Below are 23,829 nucleotides of genomic sequence, written 5' to 3'. Positions count from 1 at the left end.
GAGTCTTCACAAGACTGGGTTGATTTCATTGACCATTCAGTGAAGGCCTTGGAGGGGTGGTTACATGGCAATAAAGTTACTGATTATGACAGCCTGTATAACTTGATCCTGAGAGAGCATATTCTTAATAATTGTGTGTCTGATTTGTTGCACCAGTACCTGGTAGACTCTGATCTGACCTCTCCCCAAGAATTGGGAAAGAAGGCAGACAAATGGGTCAGAACAAGGGTGAACAGAAAAGTTCATACAGGGGGTGACAAAGATGGCAATAAGAAGAAAGATGGTGAAAAATCTCAAGATAAGCATGGGGATAAGGGTAAAACCAAAGATCCCACTTCAAATCTTAAACACTCTTCAGAGGGTGGGGATAAAACTAATTCTTCCTCTTCTTCTCAACCTGCACACATTAAAAAGCCTTGGTGCTTTGTGTGTAAAAACAGAGGCCATAGGCCAGGGGATAAGTCCTGTCCAGGTAAACCCCCTGAGCCTACCACCACTAATACATCAAGCTCTAGTGCCCCTAGCAGTAGTGGTACTAGTGGTGGGACTGCTGGCAACAGTCAAGCAAAGGGTGTAGTTGGGTTCACTTATGGGTCCATCATAGAAACTGGGGTAGTCAGTCCCAAGACAGTTTCTGTCACACCTAGTGGCACTGGCCTTGCCACACTGGCTGCTTGTCCCCTTACAATGGATAAGTACAGGCAGACAGTTTCAATAAATGGTGTTGAGGCCTTGGCCTACAGGGACACAGGTGCCAGTATCACTTTGGTGACTGAAAACCTAGTGCACCCTGATCAACACATCATTGGACAACAGTATAAGATTATTGATGTCCATAACTCCACTAAGTTTCTTCCCTTAGCTATAATTCAGTTTAGTTGGGGTGGAGTTACTGGCCCTAAGCAGGTGGTGGTATCACCTAGCTTACCTGTAGACTGTCTCTTATGTAATGACCTAGAGGCCTCAGGTTGGGCTGATGTAGAGTTTTATGCCCATGCAGCCATGCTGGGCATCCCTGAGGAATTGTTCCCTCTCATTTCTACTGAAATGAAAAAGCAAAGGAGAGAAGGCCTGAAAACTCAGGATCCCTCTCCATCAACAGGTAAAAAGGGTATCACAGTATCCCCTAACCACCCTACCATTCAGGATACCATTCCTGTGGTGGGAGAAACCTCTCCTGGGGTGGCACCTGTTCCAAGGGAATCATCAGTTGGCAAAACTACTCCCTGAGGTGGAAGTACCTCTCTGTGGGATAACTAACATTGGTGAGAAAAAGAGCACCATTTTAGTTAACATGGAGTATCCCTCCAACCCTCCCAGAGAAACTTTAGTGCAGAAACTCTGCACTGCCTCACAACACTTAGGACAGCATCCCTGCCCTAGTGTGGAGCTCATAGGACAGCATCCCTGCCCTGCTCCAACTCAAGAGAAACAGCATCCCTGTTCTCTCTTCCAGCCATATGGACAAAGTTTTTGCCCAGCAATGGCTTTTCTGAGACAGCATCCCTGTCTGGCATTTCCATCACTACAAATAGGTTCAGTGGACAATTCCCACTGCTCTAAACTAAAACTTACTGATAGAAACTCTGAAAATACATCTTCACATTGTTGCTTAGCTAAAAAACTTCAAACAGGGTGGTTTACATCCCCACAGGGAAGTAACCATACAGTGGATGATAAAGGGAGTAACCAGTCTATTGCAGAGCTACTCTCTACTTATCACCACTTAGACAATAAAGTCTCAACTGGCCAAGGTTAGCCTTATTGTCCTTCGTTTGGGGGGGGTTGTGTGAGAAAGTAGCCTCTTTCTAGCCTTCTTACCCCCACTTTTGGCCTGTTTGTGAGTGTATGTCAGGGTGTTTTCACTGTCTCACTGGGATCCTGCTAGCCAGGGCCCAGTGCTCATAGTGAAAACCATATGTTTTCAGTATGGTTGTTATGTGTCACTGGGACCCTGCTAGTCAGGACCCCAGTGCTCATATGTTTGTGGCCTATATGTATGTGTTCCCTGTGTGGTGCCTAACTGTCTCACTGAGGCTCTGCTAACCAGAACCTCAGTGGTTATGCTCTCTCATTTCTTTCCAAATTGTCACTAACAGGCTAGTGACCAATTTTACCAATTTACATTGGCTTACTGGAACACCCTTATAATTCCCTAGTATATGGTACTGAGGTACCCAGGGTATTGGGGTTCGAGGAGATCCCTATGGGCTGCAGCATTTCTTTTGCCACCCATAGGGAGCTCTGACAATTCTTACACAGGCCTGCCACTCCAGCCTGAGTGAAATAACATCCACGTTATTTCACAGCCATTTTACACTGCACTTAAGTAACTTATAAGTCACCTATATGTCTAACCTTTACCTGGTAAAGGTTAGGTGCAAAGTTACTAAGTGTGAGGGCACCCTGGCACTAGCCAAGGTGCCCCCACATTGTTCAGGGCCAATTCCCCGGACTTTGTGAGTGCGGGGACACCATTACACGCGTGCACTACATATAGGTCACTACCTATATGTAGCTTCACAATGGTATCTCCGAATATGGCCATGTAACATGTCTATGATCATGGAATTGCCCCCTCTATGCCATCCTGGCATAGTTGGCACAATCCCATGATCCCAGTGGTCTGTAGCACAGACCCTGGTACTGCCAAACTGCCCTTCCTGGGGTTTCACTGCAGCTGCTGCTGCTGCCAACCCCTCAGACAGGCATCTGCCCTCCTGGGGTCCAGCCAGGCCTGGCCCAGGATGGCAGAACAAAGGACTTCCTCTGAGAGAGGGTGTTACACCCTCTCCCTTTGGAAAATGGTGTGAAGGCAGGGGAGGAGTAGCCTCCCCCAGCCTCTGGAAATGCTTTGTTGGGCACAGATGTGCCCAATTCTGCATAAGCCAGTCTACACCGGTTCAGGGGACCCCTTAGCCCTGCTCTGGCGCGAAACTGGACAAAGGAAAGGGGAGTGACCACTCCCCTGACCTGCACCTCCCCTGGGAGGTGTCCAGAGCTCCTCCAGTGTGCTCCAGACCTCTGCCATCTTGGAAACAGAGGTGCTGCTGGCACACTGGACTGCTCTGAGTGGCCAGTGCCACCAGGTGACGTCAGAGACTCCTTCTGATAGGCTCCTTCAGGTGTTAGTAGCCTATCCTCTCTCCTAGGTAGCCAAACCCTCTTTTCTGGCTATTTAGGGTCTCTGTCTCTGGGGAAACTTTAGATAACGAATGCAAGAGCTCATCCGAGTTCCTCTGCATCTCTCTCTTCACCTTCTGCCAAGGAATCGACTGCTGACCGCGCTGGAAGCCTGCAAAACTGCAACATAGTAGCAAAGACGACTACTGCAACTCTGTAACGCTGATCCTGCCGCCTTCTCGACTGTTTTCCTGCGTGTGCATGCTGTGGGGGTAGTCTGCCTCCTCTCTGCACCAGAAGCTCCGAAGAAATCTCCCGTGGGTCGACGGAATCTTCCCCCTGCAACCGCAGGCACCAAAAAGCTGCATTAACGGTCCCTTGGGTCTCCTCTCAGCACGACGAGCGAGGTCCCTCGAATCCAGCGACTCTGTCCAAGTGACCCCCACAGTCCAGTGACTCTTCAGTCCAAGTTTGGTGGAGGTAAGTCCTTGCCTCACCTCGCTGGGCTGCATTGCTGGGAATCGCGACTTTTGCAGCTACTCCGGCCTCTGTGCACTTCCGGCGGAAATCCTTTGTGCACAGCCAAGCCTGGGTCCACGGCATTCTAACCTGCATTGCACGATTTTCTAAGTTGGTCTCCGGCGACGTGGGACTCCTTTGTGTAACTTCTGGTGAGCACCGTTTCACGCATCCTCGTAGTGCCTGTTTCTGGCACTTTCCTGGGTGCTACCTGCTGCTGAGAGGGCTCCCTGTCTTGCTCGACGTCCCCTCTCTCTCTTGGTCCAATTTGCGACCTCCTGGCCCCTCCAGGGCCACAGCAGCGTCCAAAAACGCTAACTGAACGATTTGCAGCTAGCAAGGCTTGTTGGCGTTCTTTTGGCGGGAAAAGACTTCTGCACGACTCTCCTCGGCGAGAGGGATCCGTCCACCAAAGGGGAAGTCTCTAGCCCTTTTCGTTCCTACAGAAACCTCAGCTTCTTCTGTCCAGTAGAAGCTTCCTTGCACCCGCAGCTGGCATTTCCTGGGCATTTGCCCATCTCCGACTTGCTTGTGACTTTTGGACTTGGTCCCCTTGTTCCACAGGTACCCTAGATTGGAAATCCACAGTTGTTGCATTGTTGGTTTGTGTCTTTCCTTCATTATTCCTCTAACACGACTTCTTTGTCCTTAGGGGAACTTTGGTGCAATTTGCACTCACTTTTCAGGGTCTTGGGGAGGGTTATTTTTCTAACTCTCACTATTTTCTAATAGTCCCAGTGACCCTCTACAAGGTCACATAGGTTTGGGGTCCATTCGTGGTTCGCATTCTACTTTTGGAGTATATGGTTTGTGTTGCCCCTATCCCTATGTTTCCCCATTGCATCCTATTGTAACTATACATTGTTTGCACTGTTTTCTAAGACTATACTGCATATTTTTGCTATTGTGTATATATATCTTGTGTATATTTCCTATCCTCTCACTGAGGGTACACTCTAAGATACTTTGGCATATTGTCATAAAAATAAAGTACCTTTATTTTTAGTATAACTGTGTATTGTGTTTTCTTATGATATTGTGCATATGACACTAAGTGGTACTGTAGTAGCTTCACACGTCTCCTAGTTCAGCCTAAGCGGCTCTGCTAAGCTACCATTATCTATCAGCCTAAGCTGCTAGACACCCTATACACTAATAAGGGATAACTGGGCCTGGTGCAAGGTGCAAGTACCCCTTGGTACTCACTACAAGCCAGTCCAGCCTCCTACAGTACCCAGCAATGCAGTCTAGCGTGGGGAGGCAAGGACTTACCTCCACCAAACTTGGACTGAAGAGTCACTGGACTGTGGGAGTCACTTGGACAGAGTTTCTGAGTTCAAGGGACCTCGCTCGTCGTACTGAGAGGAGACCCAGAGGACCGGTGATGCAGTTCTTTGGTGCCTGCGGTTGCAGGGGGAAGATTCCGTCAACCCACGGGAGATTTCTTCGGAGCTTCTAGTGCAGAGAGGAGGCAGACTACCCCCACAGCATGCACCACCAGGAAAACAGTAGAGAAGGCGGCAGGATCAGCGTTACAAGGTCGCAGTAGTCATCGTTGCTACTTTGTTGCATTTTGCAGGCTTCCAGCGTGGTCAGCAGTCGATTCCTTTGGCAGAAGGTGAAGAGAGAGATGCAGAGGAACTCTGATGAACTCTTGCATTCGTTATCTAAGGAATTCCCCAAAGCAGAGACCCTAAATAGCCAGAAAAGGAGGTTTGGCTACTTAGGAGAGAGGATAGGCTAGCAACACCTGAAGGAGCCTATCAGAAGGAGTCTCTGACGTCACCTGCTGGCACTGGCCACTCAGAGCAGTCCAGTGTGCCAGCAGCACCTCTGTTTCCAAGATGGCAGAGGTCTTGAGCACACTGGAGGAGCACTGGGCACCTCCCAGGGGAGGTGCAGGTCAGGGGAGTGGTCACTCCCCTTTCCTTTGTCCAGTTTCACGCCAGAGCAGGGCTGAGGGATCCCTAAACCGGTGCAGACTGGCTTATGCAGAGATGGGCACCATCTGTGCCCATTAAAGCCTTTCCAGAGGCTGGGGGAGGCTACTCTTCCCCTTCCTTAACACCTTTTTCCAAAGGGAGAGGGTGTATCACCCTCTCTCTGAGGAAGTCCTTTGTTCTGCCTTCCTGGGCCAAGCCTGGCTGGACCCCAGGAGGGCAGAAACCTGTCTGAGGGGTTGGCAGCAGCTGCAGTGAAACCCCTGAAAAGGCAGTTTGGCAGTACCCGGGTCTGTGCTAGAGACCCATGGGATCATGGGATTGTGCCAACAATGCCAGGATGGCATAGAGGGGGCAATTCCATGATCTTAGACATGTTACATGGCCATATTCGGAGTTACCATTGTGATGCTATACATAGGTAGTGACCTATGTATAGTGCACGCGTGAAATGGTGTCTCCGGGGGAATTTGCCCTGAACGATGTGGGGGCACCTTGGCTAGTGCCAGGGTGCCCACACACTAAGTAACTTAGCACCCAACCTTTACCAGGTAAAGGTTAGACATATAGGTGACTTATCAGTTACTTAAGTGCAGTGGTAAATGGCTGTGAAATAACGTGGACGTTATTTCACTCAGGCTGCAGTGGTAGGCCTGTGTAAGAATTGTCAGAGCTCCCTATGGGTGGCAAAAGAAATGCTGCAGCCCATATGGATCTCCTGGAACCCCAATACCCTGGGTACCTCAGTACCATATACTAGGGAATTATAAGGGTGTTCCAGTATGCCAATGTAAATTGGTGAAATTGGTCACTAGCCTGTTAGTGACAATTTGGAAAGCAATGAGAGAGCATAACCACTGAGGTTCTGGTTAGCAGAGCCTCAGTGAGACAGTTAGGCACCACACAGTGTACACATACATATAGGTCACAACCTTATGAGCACTGGGGTCCTGGCTAGCAGGGTCCCAGTGACACATAACAACCATACTGAAAACATAGGGTTTTCACTATGAGCACTGGGCCCTGGCTAGCAGGATCCCAGTGAGACAGTGAAAACACCCTGACATATACTCACAAACAGGCCAAAAGTGGGGGTAACAAGGCTAGAAAGAGGCTACTTTCTCACAGCAATGATTTACTATAAAAGTCACAATTTAATGTATTTAAAAACACATCTTAGATTGCTCGTCCCTCATTGCATTTTCTTTCTAAAAATGATAATTGCAAATCCTGTACCCTTTCCCTGAAGTCCTTTCTTTTGCTTTTGGGTATTTATCACTGGTTGATTTAGAGCAGAGTGCAATATGATTGACGAAAGTGTAAATCCGATGCTGTTCATTACCCCAAGGCACATTTACTTAATTTGGACATGTATTTTCCAGAGACAAAACAATGCTAGCCCAAACAGTGTCGTAAAAGACAATCAGAATCCAAATTCCAAATTTTTCCAGTTGTGAAGTGATTTATACCCGTTTGACCTCCATGTGTAACGTCTGTTTAACAAATCTTTAACCAAGCCTCTGGCTAGTTCCCACTTCAAACGTGCAGCACAAAGAATAGCTGTGGCCATAGGCTCTGTTCTGCATTTTCATATATGCTTCCCCAAATTGTCATCATGTAATATCTCAAGAAATTACATTTTTACTTTGCTGAAGGTTCTTCCCAACTCCTTAGGGACAGAAGAGTCCCCCGCATGGCAATGAACGTGCTCACCTGTCCGGAGTGCCCCAGCTGCAGTGACATCTGGATCCCTGGTGATGTCTCTTTATGAGTGAACAAAGATCACGCATGTGCATGCTAACCCATGCCTGTCTCGTGGACTGGAAAGCGTTACTCTGGTACTTGTTAAGGCTTATGCCCTCGCCCAGACTTAAAAAACCATAAGTGCATTGGTGGCAGCATACCGTTTTTAAAATATTGATCAGTAGAGTAAACATGCCTTTCTTTCTTTTACCTGTGTCAGTGGAGGAAAAAAACCTTTACAGCATGTGCAATGCCATGCAATGCCTTTGCCACGCACATAAGCCTTTACCACAGATGCCTTTACTATGAAATTCTAAGTATATATCAGGTTATCAGGTACGTGTGTGTGTTTGTATATATATATATATATATATATATATATATATATATCTATCTCTATGGGTGTTTTTAGGGTTTAGGGTGGGTAAGGTATTTGGGTAGTATAAGTATTTTTAGGGTTTAGGGTAGGCAAGGGCATTTGAGTAGTAAGTGACAAATCATTCAAACACTTGTAAAGCGCAACTTATCACCCCTGGGGTCTCAAGGCGCTGTTGCAGGTGTGCTGCTCGCTTGAAAAGCCAGGTCTTGAGATCCTTCCTGAACTGCTTCAGTGAGATGGCCTGTCTAAGGTTGAGCGGGAGCGTGTTCTATGTCCGGGCTGCAAGATAAGAGAAGGATTTGCCTCCAGCTGTGCTCTTCCTGATTCTGGGGATGTCAGTTTGAGGGCGAGTTGGGAGGATTGGAGCTGCCTGGTGGGGGTGTAGAAGGTCAGGCGGTGATTGAGGTAGGCCAGTCCTATGTTGTGCAGTGACTTGTAGGTGATGCGTTTGTCGACCGGGAGCCGGTGTAGGTCTCTGAGGTGGGCGGCGATGTGGCTGTGTTGGGAAATGTCTAGAATGAGCCTGGCTGCTGCGTTCTTCATTCTCTGTAGTCTGGTGTGGAGCTTCTTTGTGATGCCAGCGTAGAGTGTTTTGCCGTTGTCTAGTTTGCAGCTGACAAGCGCTTGGGTGACCATCCTTCTTGTCTCGGTGGGGATCCACTTGAAATTCTTCTGAAGTAGGCACAGGATGTGGAAGCAAGATGATGAGACGGTGTTGACTTGGCGGGTCATGGAGAATGTGGAATTCTGGATGCCCAGGTTGAGTGCGTGGTCGGTGGGTGTTTCCTAGGGTGGTTGGCCACCAGGAGTCATCCCAGGCAGAGTGGGTGGAGCAGATTACAAGGATCTTTGTCTTGGTAAAGGGGTTTTATCGGGTAACAGTATTAAGGTGGTTAGGGGATTTTAGGGTGGAGAGGTGGGTAAGGGTATTTAGATGGCTAGGGTGTTTTAGGGTTGGGTAGCAGTATTTGGGTGGTAAGGGTGTTTTCAAGGTTTAGGAGTGGGTGAGTTTAGCGGTTAGGAGTCAATCAGGGAATATATATATATATATATATATATATATATATGATATATCCATCCTACTGGCAGTCACCAGTAGGTAGTTATAGTTAGGACCTAGTTTAAATACGAAAAACATTTTTTACTTGGCTATATCTTTGGCACCGTTTGACTAATCTTAATGACATTTTCCCCAAAAAAGTATCCTCTAGAGTCTTGTTGTGCATGGAAAGTTTAGGGGTGATCTGTCAAGCAGTGGGCAAGAAAAAGCAGGGTGTGTCAAAAAAAGTGTTTCCAATGTTAATTCCCATAGAGATTTTAGACCCGAATACAGCCTGAACTGCTGGATGTAGTTACACCCAACTTGGCAGAAAGGTAGCCCTTGATCCATAAAGCATTCTTTTTGTTATTTGGTGTAAATCCATTCATTAGTTTTTGAGAAACGTAAAGAAAACCACATTTGTATATATGTGTGGAGCCTAAGCACAGATTTCATGGTGAGATCTGATTGACTGCCAGCACTTCAACCAGGAAGTGCTGGCAGCCACTTTGGGACCAATATACATGACAGCACCCCATTGAAATGCATTGTAGTGAATGGCATGTTTTGAATGTCACAAAAAAGAGAACATATAAAAGGGTAATAACAGATTTTATATACAATATAAATCGTTTGTACCATACTAATTTTAGGAATTGTGGTGTGTTCCAAGGTGATATTACCATGTGTAAAAGCCTTCTGCTGGGGTTTCATGAATCATGTTTGAGAGAAAATTGTTTTCTCATGATTTTCCCATATAGGTTATGGAAGGTGCTCCAGAACCTAAAATGAGAGCATTTTGGCCCTGCCCCTATAACAACCCAACCTCCCTCATGCTGTGCACATCCTTCGGCTGAGTGCAGTAGGCGTTAGCCACAGGACCTCGCCTGTGGCCAGGCTATGTGGCCAACCCCTATAACCATCCACCCCCGCATGGCGCACATTTTCTCGCACTGCACAGTGGGACAGCCAAGCCTCCTGCATGCAACCAAACCCAAGCTGCACACCACTTTCGGCTGTGTGCACCATGAGCTTGGATGCAGTGGGTGGGTTTTTTTTTCTCCATTTTTTTCTAGATCCGCCGATCCACCTGGGCTGGCTGACAGGATACCGGATACCCATGGTGGGGCCGCAGTAAGAGTCTGGCGGAGGTGGGCAGCGGTTTCAGATGGGGGATTGATGCAACAGGGATTGCCTAGAGAGCATGCGTGGGGGGCCCACTGTGTGTCACAAGGAGTGGGACAGGAGCAATGGGATGCAAAAAGGATCTGGGAGGAGCGCATGCCAACAACCTGGACAAATACACTGTCCTACTGCGCGGAAAAGAGGTTGAGAAAGACTTGCCTACAGAGGGCATAGAGACTAAAGGGGGCCAAATGGAGCGGAATCCATCACTCCACAAGATCATGAATGCCATACAATTGCTCAGAATCACTTTGGAACCAATACTGGACGTCAATCTCCATAGAACAGACTTGCAGAAAGTTACAGACAAGGTCACCACGGCAGAGATGGAAATCCATGGACCACAGGCAGCGACCAAAAGGCTGGAAGACCATGTTAAGGTGATCACGAAACTGCATGCCGTTGTTGCAGTAAAACTGGAGGACCAAGAAGGCCTGGATCGACGCAACAACATTCAAGTTATGGGAATTCCTGAGAAAGGGCCCAGTGCGGAACCCTTCATGGAGTACCTCATCCTGCACACATGCTGTGTCCAAAGAGATTGTCCAAATACTTCTCCATAGAAAGGGCCCACAGAGTGCCGGCGCGGCGACCGCTGCCTGGGGCGCTGCTGCGAACCTTTATTGCCAGAGTCTTCAACTATAGGGTCCGGGGCACAATCCTGCAAACTGCCTTCACGAAGGGGACCTCCAATATGAAGACTATCAGATCCTTTCCTGACTTTAAGTAACAGGTCCAAAGGCAGCACCACAACTTTGAGAAGGTGAATGAAGCACTGAGGGCCATTGACATCAAATATATGATGATGTTTCCAGCCAAATTGTGGGTGGTGCCACCTGGTTTTTCATCTTCCTAGAGGAAGTGTGGGACTGGCTTGAGGGCTGGCTCAAGGTGGGACAAGAAGGCCTGGGTAAACAAGGGAAGCAAAGATCCCCTAGGTCTGAAGCAGCAGAATGGCCACAGCCCTCTGGGTATCCTCAGGAAGGAGAAAAGACCAGGTAATGCACAGTGGCCGGGGCGAAATGCCAGACCAAACACTTATCAGACTCAGAGATGGGACCAGTCCCTGGAGGGTCCAAAGAGGACCAAAATGGAGAACTAGGAGGGACACAGACAACACAGGAAGGAAGGAGCGGTGTCCTAGGCGAGACACAAAGATGTACCACAATGCCTACCAATGAACTGGTGATACATTCTCCTGATAACAAGGGAAGTGTAACTCTGAGAACAAGAGACTATCATATATGTTGCCTTTGCGATGTTAGCCCAACCACAGTTGTGTGTTGAAGTTATGGGGTGATAGGCGCTCTGCCAGTTTACACAGTCGGTAGTTGGGGACCCGCTAAGCAGGGAAGCCGGAAGGGGGGGATAGGAGTTATTTGGGGAGATTGTTTGAGCTGTATAGTTTGTGGCAGTTGACTTGCAGTGGCATGCATGGAGCAGGTGGAGTATGGTGGGGCAGAGCATCTGAGTGAGGTATGAATGGCCTCTCTGGGAGTGGAGTCCCAAGGAAAAGCGGACAAGCACTTCATTTTAGGTGTACAACATGGAGACAGTGACACAAAGGCAGGTGCAGATCTGGTCCTGGAATGTGCATGGGCTGGGGGAGATTAAACGTACAGTAGTATTGCAGTGTCTCCGACGCCACTCTCTGGAGGTGGTCCTGTTGCAGGAAACCCACTTGCCAGGGAGTTATTATAAGGCCCTGGACAGGTTCGGCTACACCCTGGTGGCACATGCGGGATACTCGATGGATGCCAGAACGGTAGGGATCTTGCTAAAAAAATCTTGGCTTTACATGCTCACTCACACATTAGCGGACCCCCTCAGTTGCTACGTGGTGGTCACAGGGAGCTGGGAGGGTATGATTATTAACTTAGGTCCACTTTACATCCCACCACACCTGCATGAAACAACATTTCCAGACATGGGTGGCTTTTGAAGTTGCCACCCGGAATCTTAGTCCTGGGGTCAGTTACAGCCTTTGTAGACGCTTTTGGCCTTCTGCACACACAACATCCACACCTCCAGGAATACACATACTACTCAACTCGCACTAGAGTTACTCCTGCATCTATCATATTTACACACACCAACATCCAGCGGGGCTTTTTCTGTGTTGCGAGTCATGGGACTATGGGGATCCCGGACCACTCACCAGTGAGGATGACTTTGAAGGGGCCGACACTAAGCCAGGCGTTACCACCCAGGTTGGACACATGGCATCTGAAGGAGGCGGTGGTTCCGAATAGGCTTAGGGAGGGGGCAGAGATATAATTCCAAGAAAATAAGGGCACAGAGGCCTCTAGTTTCTTCTTTTGGGAGGCATTTAAGACAGTTATCTGAGGGCAGGCTAGTTCTCCCTCAGACTGTCGCAGACTCTTCTGCATATTGTCCATAGTTCTCCACTACCAAGACATACATAAGAAAGTCCAGAGTTCGTGCTCAGCAGCATCACAAAAGAGGAAGACTTTGTCATGCTAAACCTACCTGCACATGACAACTCTCAGAAGCAATCTTCACTGAACCATCTTACTGTGTCACATTGTTGCACAGTTAAAAAAATATTTGACAGATCCTATAGCACTGGATGTTTGTGAAGAATACCCAAAACATTGTCAACCGATCAGCAATGCTGCAATTGCTGTACTGTAGATCATTGTGATGCCTTACTATTAATAAATATTCACAACCTGTTTACTTGTTGCCTTCCAGAAACAGAGTAAGGATAGGTTTGGCCTTGAAGGTGAAGAAATCAGTATCTCCCAAAAAGTAAGTAAGTAAGTTGTGTGAGCTAGGAAACATTTCTTTTTAGTCCTTGTGTGTACCTATATATTAAGTAGAACTGTTACTGTCAATGATGTATGCAAGCGTGCGCCTGGAAATGTGTGCACCTTTCTATATAGGATAAACTACTTTGTAGAAAGGATACATCTGATCTCTAAAACTTTTTGTAACTTCCCAATGGAAAGAGTTTAAGGAGTGAGCTCCTTTGGGAGGCCAGGGACCCCTGGGGTCCCTTCTAAAGGTAGTTTGTCTTATCATGAATGGTGACTCTCAACCTAGCCTTGCTTTTTCAATATTTGTTGACAGCCTCTCACTTTGAAAGACATCGGCCTGTTCATGTATGTGGAAAACATTTGAAGTCCATACTGTGTCAAAACAAACCAATGTCCAACCCATACATTAAGGAATACAAATATAATTAGATGTTAACAAGAAACATCTAAAAAAAAAAAGGTTACTTACATGCAGACAAACTTCCAGTCTTCCACCATATAAATGAGAAGCACCTAAATGTCTCCTTTGCACCTGATGTTTTCCAACTCTCACAGAAAATGCTCACTGGAAAAGCATCTGGAAAGAAAGTTATCCATTTAACTTCCAGCAGGGGACTGAAACAGCAGCTGTGATATGACTAATTATTGCAGATTGCAATTGCAGTAGAGAACAGATTTCATTTGTTTAATCACTTCTCAGTAAAGAAATGTTGCAAGTTAACTAAAATAAGGGCTTTTGGTTTCGGTGTGTTAGCACGTCAGAGCCTTGATAAGTAAACTTACAAGGAGACACGCCTAGGTGATGGACCTTTGGACCACGTTCAGGGACTTCCCAGTACGAGATATCTTTTTGGCATTACAAAGCAATAGATCCTCATACCAGTCAAAATTGAACACATCATGACCTTTTGATGAATTTAATTTAGTGTTAGGATATTTATTTCCCTATTGGTTACAATCTAATGTCATCTTTGTTAATTTCATTTGTAAACTCTTCATATTAGCAATTAGAACACACTTAATCAACGTATAAAGAATATTTATTCAGCATTTAAGCACATCATTTACATGAAGCAACTTAGCAAAGTCTCATTAATATGCAAACCAACAAAGCAACTCAGTCATTTGTCTATTTGCACCAAGTTATTAGTGAACTCCTTAACTAATATCAAATTAGCATTAGCATCCTCATTGGCTAGAATTGGTGCATCGTTATCTCTGTCCAATAATTGTTCAAGAGACTTACCAGAATTGTCCACATACCACAGTTCTCATGTTGAGGATTGGTCCCCATTATTGACGTCTTCATCAGTTAGAATGTCAGGTAAGAAAAGTTACACTTTGCGCTCCAGTCAGTGTCCCATTGTTTTCTCCTCCTTCTGTTAACCTTGCACCTGTTACGAATTACACTGTTGCATTTAACAAGAACGTCACCTTGAGCAAGCCGGCTCTCATGAGAAAGAAATTACTACTGCTACACACACACACACATAACTTCTGGAAAAGTACAGCTTTGTGTCCTTCAGAAAAACACCACATTACACGTTAGAAAATACAGTTTAATATGAGGCCAGGCAGCTAGGCCCAGACCCTCGCTAAGCTAAGGTCTTCCATGATTCCAATGCAACTTTTTTACGCATAACTCTAATCAGGATATACTAATACAAATTCAAACATTATTGCATATAAAATTCAGGATTAACAAGCTTTAATTAGTCTTCGTATACTCCCCGTGGGCACATTTTAAACGTGTGCATTATTTTCTATGTTAACACATTTTCTATGCAGCTTCAACGCACAATATATTGCAAGCTTTTCATGTTAATATTTCTTTTAAAAGACACACTCTAACAGGTGTACAATGGTATCAGAGGCCTGTCATGTATAAATGTGTGTATATATGACAAGCCTGGCCAGCTCAAAAAAAGGTACTGATGTATGTGGCTCTCTGCCTACGGTCTGGTCTGCACTCCAGGGGGAGATGTGGCATGTGCAATTACCAATACCATAAAATCATTAAAACCAATAACATGCGTAATAACACGCTTGAGATGGGCGACACAGGATACTCTACATGTTCTGCATCTCCCCGTAGCTCCCGCCTCCATGCTCCCCATCAACTGTGATGTAATCTTTTAATGCTTGTTTGTTGTGCATTAAAACAATTCTCGTTGGATTTTTTCCAAATATGTTGATATGTTTTGATTTTTTTTTTTAAGTAGATAAGTGCCCTTTCTGCTAACCATTGTCTTTGACAATGACATCAGGTCTCTGGTGGGCCCCCTCTATGTGCTTCACCTTTCCCTTTCTCATGGTTTGCATGTTGTTATCCTCTGGTGTCCTGCCTAGCCATCCAGTGCTCTTCCTGTAGCTGTCGCCTGCTGTTTTCCCTGCTCTCATAGCAGCTGTGCACAGGTTTCCAACAAACTGGCCCTAAGTCACCCACAAAAAGAGGTCACTAGCTCCCGCACATAATGTCGCAAAGTGTCCCTTTAACCAAACCCCAGCTTTCCCAGTACTTGTTCCCACCTCTCACAGTACCTGTCCACCGGGCTTCCATCAACTTCCTATTGCTATGGGTAAAGGTTCCCCAGGCGTTGACAGTTACTCCCCCCTGCTCCACCAACCATTGTCTCCTGCTCCGCTGATCATGTTCTCCAGCTAAGGAAGATCAGTGGCTGCCAGACAAAATGGACCATCCAGTATAGAAATGATATGTCCTCTCTGTAATAATATTTAGGTCAGCCCTAGCAGTGTGCAAGCGCTGCTCTCTCGACATGTTGTAATCTACTCTGTGGGCTTTAGCCACGCCCATCTCACACACACATCACTTTCATTCGTTCCTGGGCCTGCCTTTCAAAATCCCCTCAATTTCGTAGGTAATATTTCCATTTGCCGCGCCTTGAGGTTGTTTTGTTACACCCTGCAGACTGACCTTTGTTACATGGATTATTGCACGATTGGCCATATTCTGATGTTAAGTGGGGGCACACTACTTTTTTTGTCTGTCCCCTTCGCACTCCATGGCTTCGCACTCTGATCTCCCGGGTTTTGTTGAAGGCTTGCGCACTGACGCGTTGTTTGAATCCCCCACCTTGTTTCCATTTGTAGTCCTGTTTGTCAAATTAGAAAACCGACAGCCCCAAAATGCAAAGAAACGCACTGGATTAGCTAGCAACGCATGGCCCTGGGAAAGATGAGAGCTCTGCCGCAGCACGTGCACCCAGGCCATGCACTTCTCGTCGCATCTACCCTCCCTACTGCAGAAGCCCAGAAGCCTAGAACCCGTCCCGTCTCCAGCACCGCCTTTACTCACTTTTACTCTGCCTTAGCAGTGGGTAGATCTCCAGTCCTTGGCACTCCACCCATGACACATTTTTTTTTTATGTGTATTTATTTATTCATTCATTTATTTATTATAGATATTGTGTAGAGCGAGGGCCACAATAATTTGAACTAAGAGCTCTTCAAGTTGGAGTGAGGGAATGAAGGAAACCATTGCTAGAACATGCACACAAAACCACAGCATCAGTTGTTAAAGTTCAGAAACTTTTTAGTTTCCAGGTCTGCCTTTGCTACTGCATATTTGTTCTGTGCTATTTTTGTGCATTTAAAATGAGCCATCTCCATTGTATAGGAAAGCCCTGTTGCATTCACCCCAGTGTGCTGCCTGACCCGTGCCTCCCCCCTAAGGTCACACGTGCACACGTGCAGTGATGATGTCACTAAGGATGCAGTGCTCCCGTCCTGGGATTTTAATTTTAGTTTTATGCATCTTTGTTTTCCGATGTTAAACTGTGTCGGGCTCGATCCACCAGGACTTCAACTCCCAGAATGCATTAGCACAGTGTAACACTGCGTCCTTGATAGAATGGAATCTTCTGTTAACATTACATGCAAAGGGCAGACATCAGGAGTTTAAAGGCTGATTGGTGCATTTGAAACTCACCTCTACTCACAGGGTTGGCCCCGCCTCTTCGCTCCAGAGCTCACTGTACAAGCTTCTTGGGAGCACATTTCCTTCACTGGCTTGTGTGCATCTGCTCTCAGACCTGCCCTTCTGCCAGATGTTTGACCGCACTGGTTCCGAGAACCTCACACTTCGGAGATCCCAAGCATAAAACTCTGCCTCAAACCTTGCCCATTCCTGAAACCTGACTCCAGAGCCCCAGAACGCACGCCAAAGTGGAGTTTTTAGGGTTCACAGCCCCCGTTGCTGTCCATGGCCACCCTAAAAGTGAGATCACCCGATGACTAGGTGATTAGGTATCCACGTCATCAGAATCCCAGCTGTGTTAGTTTAATGATGGTATATTAGGACTGCGACTTCCAGAATGCATTTCGTTCTTTTTAAATAAATTAAAGCATAGAGGTGGAACTGTGAATCCGTGGTGACATGAAGGATGGATAATACTTGACACAGCTCTTTGATCCATGAAAGACCCCACTTGGAGTGATAGGACCCGCCAAATATTCATAACGCTGATCCGTGGCTGCACTGATCATTGGATAATCAGTGATTGGCAGGCTCGACAGCTGTGCTTGTGTTTTGAGTCCAGGATAAAATGTTTTAAAAAGCCTTCTACACCGAAAAGGCAAAGCGTAAAACGAATGCTTTATGCATAGAATCTTCTATGAAATCTAGACCTAAATGTGTGATGGGTCATTGTATTTTTGCGACGTAAAATAGTCCCACTCTATTGTGTTGCAAGTCAAGCACTCATTTTGAGGAGGAATGATGGATGGAACAGCCAATAGCATGAAGAAAGATTAAAACGCCCCTCTTGAGCTGAGTCAAGGCCCCCTGCGTACATTTCAAAGAACTGACTAGTAATACGGAGGTCCAGAACTAAGCAAGTGATGTCCTGTTAACTAGTCCTCTGACAGCCCTCGATCTGAAGGAGACTCACACAACCGCTCTCAACTTTAAAACCAGCAGTAGGTCACTTCCAAAGTGTACAATATGTAAAAACAAATCACACATGTAAAAATAACTGTTGTAAAACTCCCTAGAGAAGAGGTTCTTAACCTTTGTGGATCCCCACAGAATCACTGCTGAAATCTGGGACTGACAAAACGATACACACAAATACAAAGCAGGCAAACATCACACAATGCACAAACTATGACTTTATTTAATTCAAAAACATACTAAAATCAAACATCAGCATGCACATTTTAACGGTGCATAGCAGGGCTTTAACTGAGACCCCCAGGGGTCTATGCCCAGTTCTGCTTGTTGAAGAATCAAGCAAAGGATTCCAATCTCCAATTTCAAATTCCTGCAAATTTACAGAGCGCTGTTACATTTTCAATTGTGATGTTTCATGTTTTATATACTTTATTCGCCTTCTAATGTTATTTGATTGTGAACAGTTGCGGACACCAGGGTGACAACCGCTGTCCTGGGGGGGGGATGCCAAGGGCATTACCATGACCAGTGATGGCACTACATTGTCACCACTTGGTCTTCTAGGACTTGTGCTGTTGCTTGTTGAAAATGGTGCACGTCGTAAACATGTCGCAAGACACCCCCTAAGTTGGTACAACTGAGTCCAACAATAGGGGGGAGAGACTTTGCACCAAGAGTATCAGCACGGCCACCGGAATTGTGCAGCAGGGGAGGACCAAGCATGCAGCATGATTGACTAAATTATGTGGCAAGAAAAGCCACATTATATGACATATTGCACCGTATTTTGTGAACCTCTTCATTATTTTGTAGTGCACACCTTGTAACAGTGACTGAGAAAAGAGTTCGCCTTATTTTTAACCAATTTAACACCCAAACACAGCAATTTGCAACTGAAAGATGACTAGTTTAACCATTGCAAAAAGCCATGTGGTGTGCAGGAACCCGAGTCACAATATTTTTTGTAACTGTTGATCCATTTGAGCAAGAAACATTTTTTTCTTAATATTTGCAGATTATTAGCAGATGTGAAGTATTACATATATGTCGTCAAAATTATACTCTGCCTAAAACTGGGTAACGTTTTGTGAACTAGTGTGTGGTTCGTTCTTCAAATTTTCATATTTACTCCGTTCACCCACAAGTGGGACATCATACACTTAGGGTCTTGTGTAACTGGCTCCTGTAATTAACTATGAAACGATTAGGACCATCATAGTAAAACACTGTGGGTTTTATTTTGAGCCGAGTCCGCTGAAGTGACACTAAGCTGCCCTCCATACACATCAAGCCTGAATAGCCACCTCACCAGAGGATGCTTTCTCAACAGTCTAAAGCGTTTCTCATGTATCCCAACTCCCGGGACTGAGAAGCAGTGTGTAATCCCCTTCAACGGGTGACACGCAGGCACCCTGAAGCACTTCCCAAACGAACGATACAAATAAATATAATACATAACAGCAATATTTTCAATTCTGCTGCAGATAGAGGAAGAAGGTAAATAGAAGTGCTTTAGTTATATGCAGGGCCCCTGGAATTATGTGGCAGAGAGGACCAAATCATGAGGCAGGGTTGACCAGTTTATGTGGCAAAAAAAGTCCAGTTATGCATTTACAGCACCAGTAGCTCTAACGCAAGCAAATGCGAGACCTATTGCATTGCAAATGTTTGTTACTTTTTTGAGCAGATCAACAAAACAGCTTTTGTCTTATAACTAGGACAATGCTGTGATTATATAAATGTTTCAATTGTCATAACAAAAACACTTTGGGGGTTATTCTAACTTTGGAGGAGGTGTTAATCCGTCCCAAAAGTGACGGAAAAGTGACGGATTTACCACCAGCCGTATTACGAGTCCATTATATCCTATGGAACTCGTAATACGGCTGATGGTATATCTGTCACTTTACCGTCACTTTTGGGACGGATTAACACTCCTCCAAAGTTAGAATAACCCCCTTTGTGTGTTTTGTGAATATTTATATCTATCTATATCTATATATATATATATATATATATATATATATATATATATATATACAGTCATAATTCAAAGTTGAAATTGAGACCCTTTAGTTAAGGTTCAGCCTCACTTTCCATTGAAAATTATTTTTGGGATTGCCCATAGGTTTGGCACCGTTTGTAAAAGAAATATCTGCACACAACTTTGTAGTCACCTGTCAAAACTGGCTAATATTTGGTGCCACATTTTTCATGGAGATTCATGCAGACAGAAAAATGTAAAGCAAAGGGGGAGAGGGATGAAGGGGGGGGTTACTGAAATGATGCTTTTCCCATTTAAACCCCCATAGGACATTGTGTTACAGGAGAACCCTCTGACTGGATCTGCACCAACCTCAAACTGAAAGTAGAACTTCACTTGGTGACATCCCGTTGAGTAGTTCTGAGATATTAGTGTTTTTTTAAATGTATCACTGTTTAATGAATTTGTCTGACATATGGCATGCTTACTCTTTGTACTGTAAATTCTTGTAGATCCATTGGGGGCGTAATTAAATGGGGGAGCTCGAATAACTGGCATGTTTTTATGAATCCACATGAAATTTGCCAGTGCTTGAGTTTTGTGTTGGTATGTGAGGTTTTGTGTAAATCCTTAAAGGATGAAGACTGTTAAACATCGGGGGTGGCAGGGAAATGTTTTGATGCAGTGAACAAAAGGCACAAAATCTTTGATATACTAATAACTTTGGCACAATCGTCTTGTTCTATACGAAAATTTATTGACACTCAGCATGTTTATCTTACTGTTCATATTTTTAGTTTCATGTAGATCTACTAGGTCAAGCATGTTTAAAGAGAGAGGCAAAAAATGTTAATTTGCTAATAACTTTAATTTTGGGCAGATTTGTAAAAGGAAGTCAATCAGGAATTTACATGTTTAGTTTTATGTTGATATGTTGAGCACAGTGCACGGACTGATTAGCAAAGCAAAGCCTGCTTAGGTCTCACCCTATAAATACGTTTGGTCCCATTTCGTGGATGTCTAGAGAGGCTGAGATAACAAAATTGGGCTTTGACTCAATGATAGTTTGGGCACAGGCCTTGCCATGCTCCGAACCCTTGGCATGCACAGCTGGGGACCATGTAAAGAGACGCTGGGCATTAGGACTAGCTGCAGACTGGGCCATTCATCCAATTCTTACTGACGAAAGGCCATAGATGGCAGCGGTTGAGCTGGAGGGTGGTCGCACAGCCTATCCCAGCCTAACCCTCCTTTGTGGAGTGGTAGTTTTTAGGGTCGAGCCTGCGTTGCATGCGCTCGCGCATGCGTATTGTAGCGAGACTCTTTTGTATTTAGAAAAGGGCTCGGAGCCCTGTCAACATCACGTCAGTGTTTTTTATTGGTTCGTGGGCTTCCCTAATAAAATCTGCTTGCTTTCATTAGTCGAAGGCACGCATACGTCATGCCTTTTCCGGTGGCTAGCCCTCCTCGAGCGCAGCAACCAAGTACAGAAAACATGCGAGGTTCGCTGTTTTCCATCGGGCTCGTGGACTTTTTTTTCTCTAATTTACGAGCGCGATCTCGCTTGGCAGAAGTCGAGCGCTTTACATACTTGATTTCACTTTTTCGGGTTATGTACATAAATGCACTTTTGCCCGATAGGTGAAAAGTCGGGTTAGGAGTTTACAACTCGATCAGCTCTAACATGAGCAAACGCGAGACCCGATGAATTGTAAATGCTTGTTTAGATTTGCTTACATTCTGTGTCTGAAAGGAAGTTTGTGGAAGAAGACACTTTTTGGTCTAAACCATCCATCACATGCTATGCCTTCTTAATTTAAAATGGTGGTTGTTAATCACATCTCTATTTTAGAAAGGGAACTGAACACGATCATCTGAACACATGGAGAATGGGGAATCCATCTATTCCACTACAATACATAGGTGAGGCTCAGTTTAGCCCAAGGGTGCTTGAATATGCTTGTGTCGTAGACTCCTGTTCTGGTAACGAGATTGCTGGATTTTGGGCGACAGCACCACCGAGTATTGGGGACAGAGTCTGATCCCACACTGTGTGACAGCTGTCAGCCTAACCCTTTCCGGCTAACTAGCAGCACCTCACAGGTACCATAGGGAGAAGTGATTTGTCGTAGCCTATCGCAGGACACTCAGACTCCTCAGGGAAGTCGTGGTGGAACAGATCCTACTCCTGTCTATCAATTGCACAATTCTCATACTTGCAAGGACAAAACAGAAGCAAGGTCGTGGTCCAGTAGGTTTTATTGAAGCAACTGCTTTCTACGTAGAAAGGCATGAATTGCGATTATGAGGCTAAAGAAACACAGCATTATTACAGCACTGATCAAAAGAGTGAACCCTAGAAGCGTCCCTCCATAATGTCATGATAGTGGGCATAACATTCCTGCCTACACTACTTAGTTTCTACACCAGAGCAGGTAGCAGTGGTAGCCCTAATCTGCCCTTTTGGTCCCTGGAAGGAAGCCCACGCCCCCATACCTGTGCAGAGGTGAAGAAGAGGTCTGTCCCTCCACATAGACGAAGAGGAACCAAAAGGTTTCAGCAGACGATGTGCAGCGTGAGATGTCCCCTCTGAGATGATGTGGGCAGTGTGATGTTTTATAATAACATCTGTTATTCTAAGAACTGCAGTGACGTGACAACACATATTTTTCTGAGTAGGGTAGACAATGTTCCGTATGACCGTAAGTACACACTAAACATTGTGTACAGGATCAAAATGTTTTGCAAAGAAATGAATAACAGATTCTGCCAGGAAGGACACCTGAGAAAAGGAATAAATAACATCTCCACTAAAATGAAGCTTTGCTAAAATAATAAAGGGAATAAAAGCAAAATGTAACTAGATAAACGGACACAGTCTTCAGGCCCAGAGCTAAATAATGTGTCAGTGTAAAATGCTAAAACAACCTCAGTTTTCGTTTCCCCGCCTGTCAACCTGCTGTATATCTTTTAACATAATTTTGCCAGTAGATTGGTTAATATAATTAAAGACGACACAGGTGCGGGCAAAGAAGATGGAAATGTGACAGCAGTCTCTCTACAGATGCATGATGGTGTAATATCTCCATTACAGCTTTACTACACCCACTCCGACCCTATTGTGGCCGAACAGTAGGGTCAGAGTGGGTGTAGTGAAGCTGTAATGGAGATATTACACCATTACACATCTGTAGAGAGATTACTGTCACATTTCCATCTTCTTTGCCCGCACCCGGAGGGTGCAACATAATATTGAGTTAGTCACAATTAAATACCTTCAGCCTCCAAAGAAAAAGTATTCACTTGCTTCCGGCATTATTATATTAAGGGGTTCCGAGTTTTTAGTGGCGCCCTAGTGCTTGTAGTTCTATTTGAATAATGATCCGGAATGTAAAGGAAGAACGAGTTCACGATGTGATACTCCCCACGTGAGATCACTTCAGACATGTGAAAACTTGGTTTCTTACTGACACTGACATAACAGTGGCTGCCAGCAGTGTACAATGTAGCCCTTTTGCAATATTTGAAAGTCCTTAAATAATGTTTCTCTTTTACCCTTTGTTCTTCTTTCTTTATTTGTAAATATATTCTTTAGAAACGTGATCAATAATCGTGCTATTTATGGTACATTATGCTGACAGTTCTCTAGGGGTGGGCGGTGTACTCCGCTACACTCGTGGAGTTTTTCCCGCTCAGCATAGAGCGCGGAGTGGGAAATGTTAAGTTGGTGAGCACAAGTGAGGAAAATCACCACCGCTTAGTGAGATTTCTCAACGCGGGCGGTGGCGGATGGTCACCACCGCCCGCGTTCAGAAATCTTCCGTTCGCGAAGAGAAAATCTACTCAAGCGGCAGAAAAGAAGTTGCGCCCTCTTGCGCTGCGCATGGTGCAGTTCGCACTGATTTTTCAGCGCGGGACAAACAACCAGCGCTAAAAATCTGTGTGAACGGCGTGATCTAATGCATTCTGCCGCTTGCAGAACTCTGCGTAGCGCAGTGGAGTTGTTTGGTCACTTCGCGGAGTTCCGCAAAGCGGAACTCCACCCAGACTTACAGTTTTTACAAACCGAGGAAGCTGAGTGCTTTTACCTGTCAAATTGTAGCTACAGAATCTTATCAGTTCAGTTTATGGGCTTTGGGTTTACGACTACAAGTATCTACAAGTTTTACGACTACAAATATCAACAAGTTTTACGACTACAAGTATTGCAGTGCACAGAAAACAT

At 45.3% G+C, this 23,829-nt stretch overlaps 1 protein-coding gene across 1 annotated transcript in view; it reads right to left on the bottom strand.

The window, feature by feature from the left end:
- Window positions 1-22,180, bottom strand: part of LOC138283073 (4-galactosyl-N-acetylglucosaminide 3-alpha-L-fucosyltransferase FUT6-like) — a 117,684-nt gene extending 95,504 nt beyond the window's left edge. Inside the window, exon 1 of the mRNA XM_069221223.1 lies at window positions 22,101-22,180. Within this exon, the coding sequence (XP_069077324.1) occupies window positions 22,101-22,137 (37 nt within the window). The 5' untranslated portion in view covers window positions 22,138-22,180. The remainder of the gene's footprint in view (window positions 1-22,100) is intronic.
- Window positions 22,181-23,829: the final 1,649 nt, after the last annotated feature.

Source organism: Pleurodeles waltl, chromosome 2_2, assembly GCF_031143425.1.
Source record: "Pleurodeles waltl isolate 20211129_DDA chromosome 2_2, aPleWal1.hap1.20221129, whole genome shotgun sequence".
NCBI lineage: Eukaryota > Metazoa > Chordata > Amphibia > Caudata > Salamandridae > Pleurodeles > Pleurodeles waltl.
The sequence above is the reverse complement of the archived record's forward strand: the minus strand, read 5'-3'. Positions and strand labels throughout refer to the sequence as shown.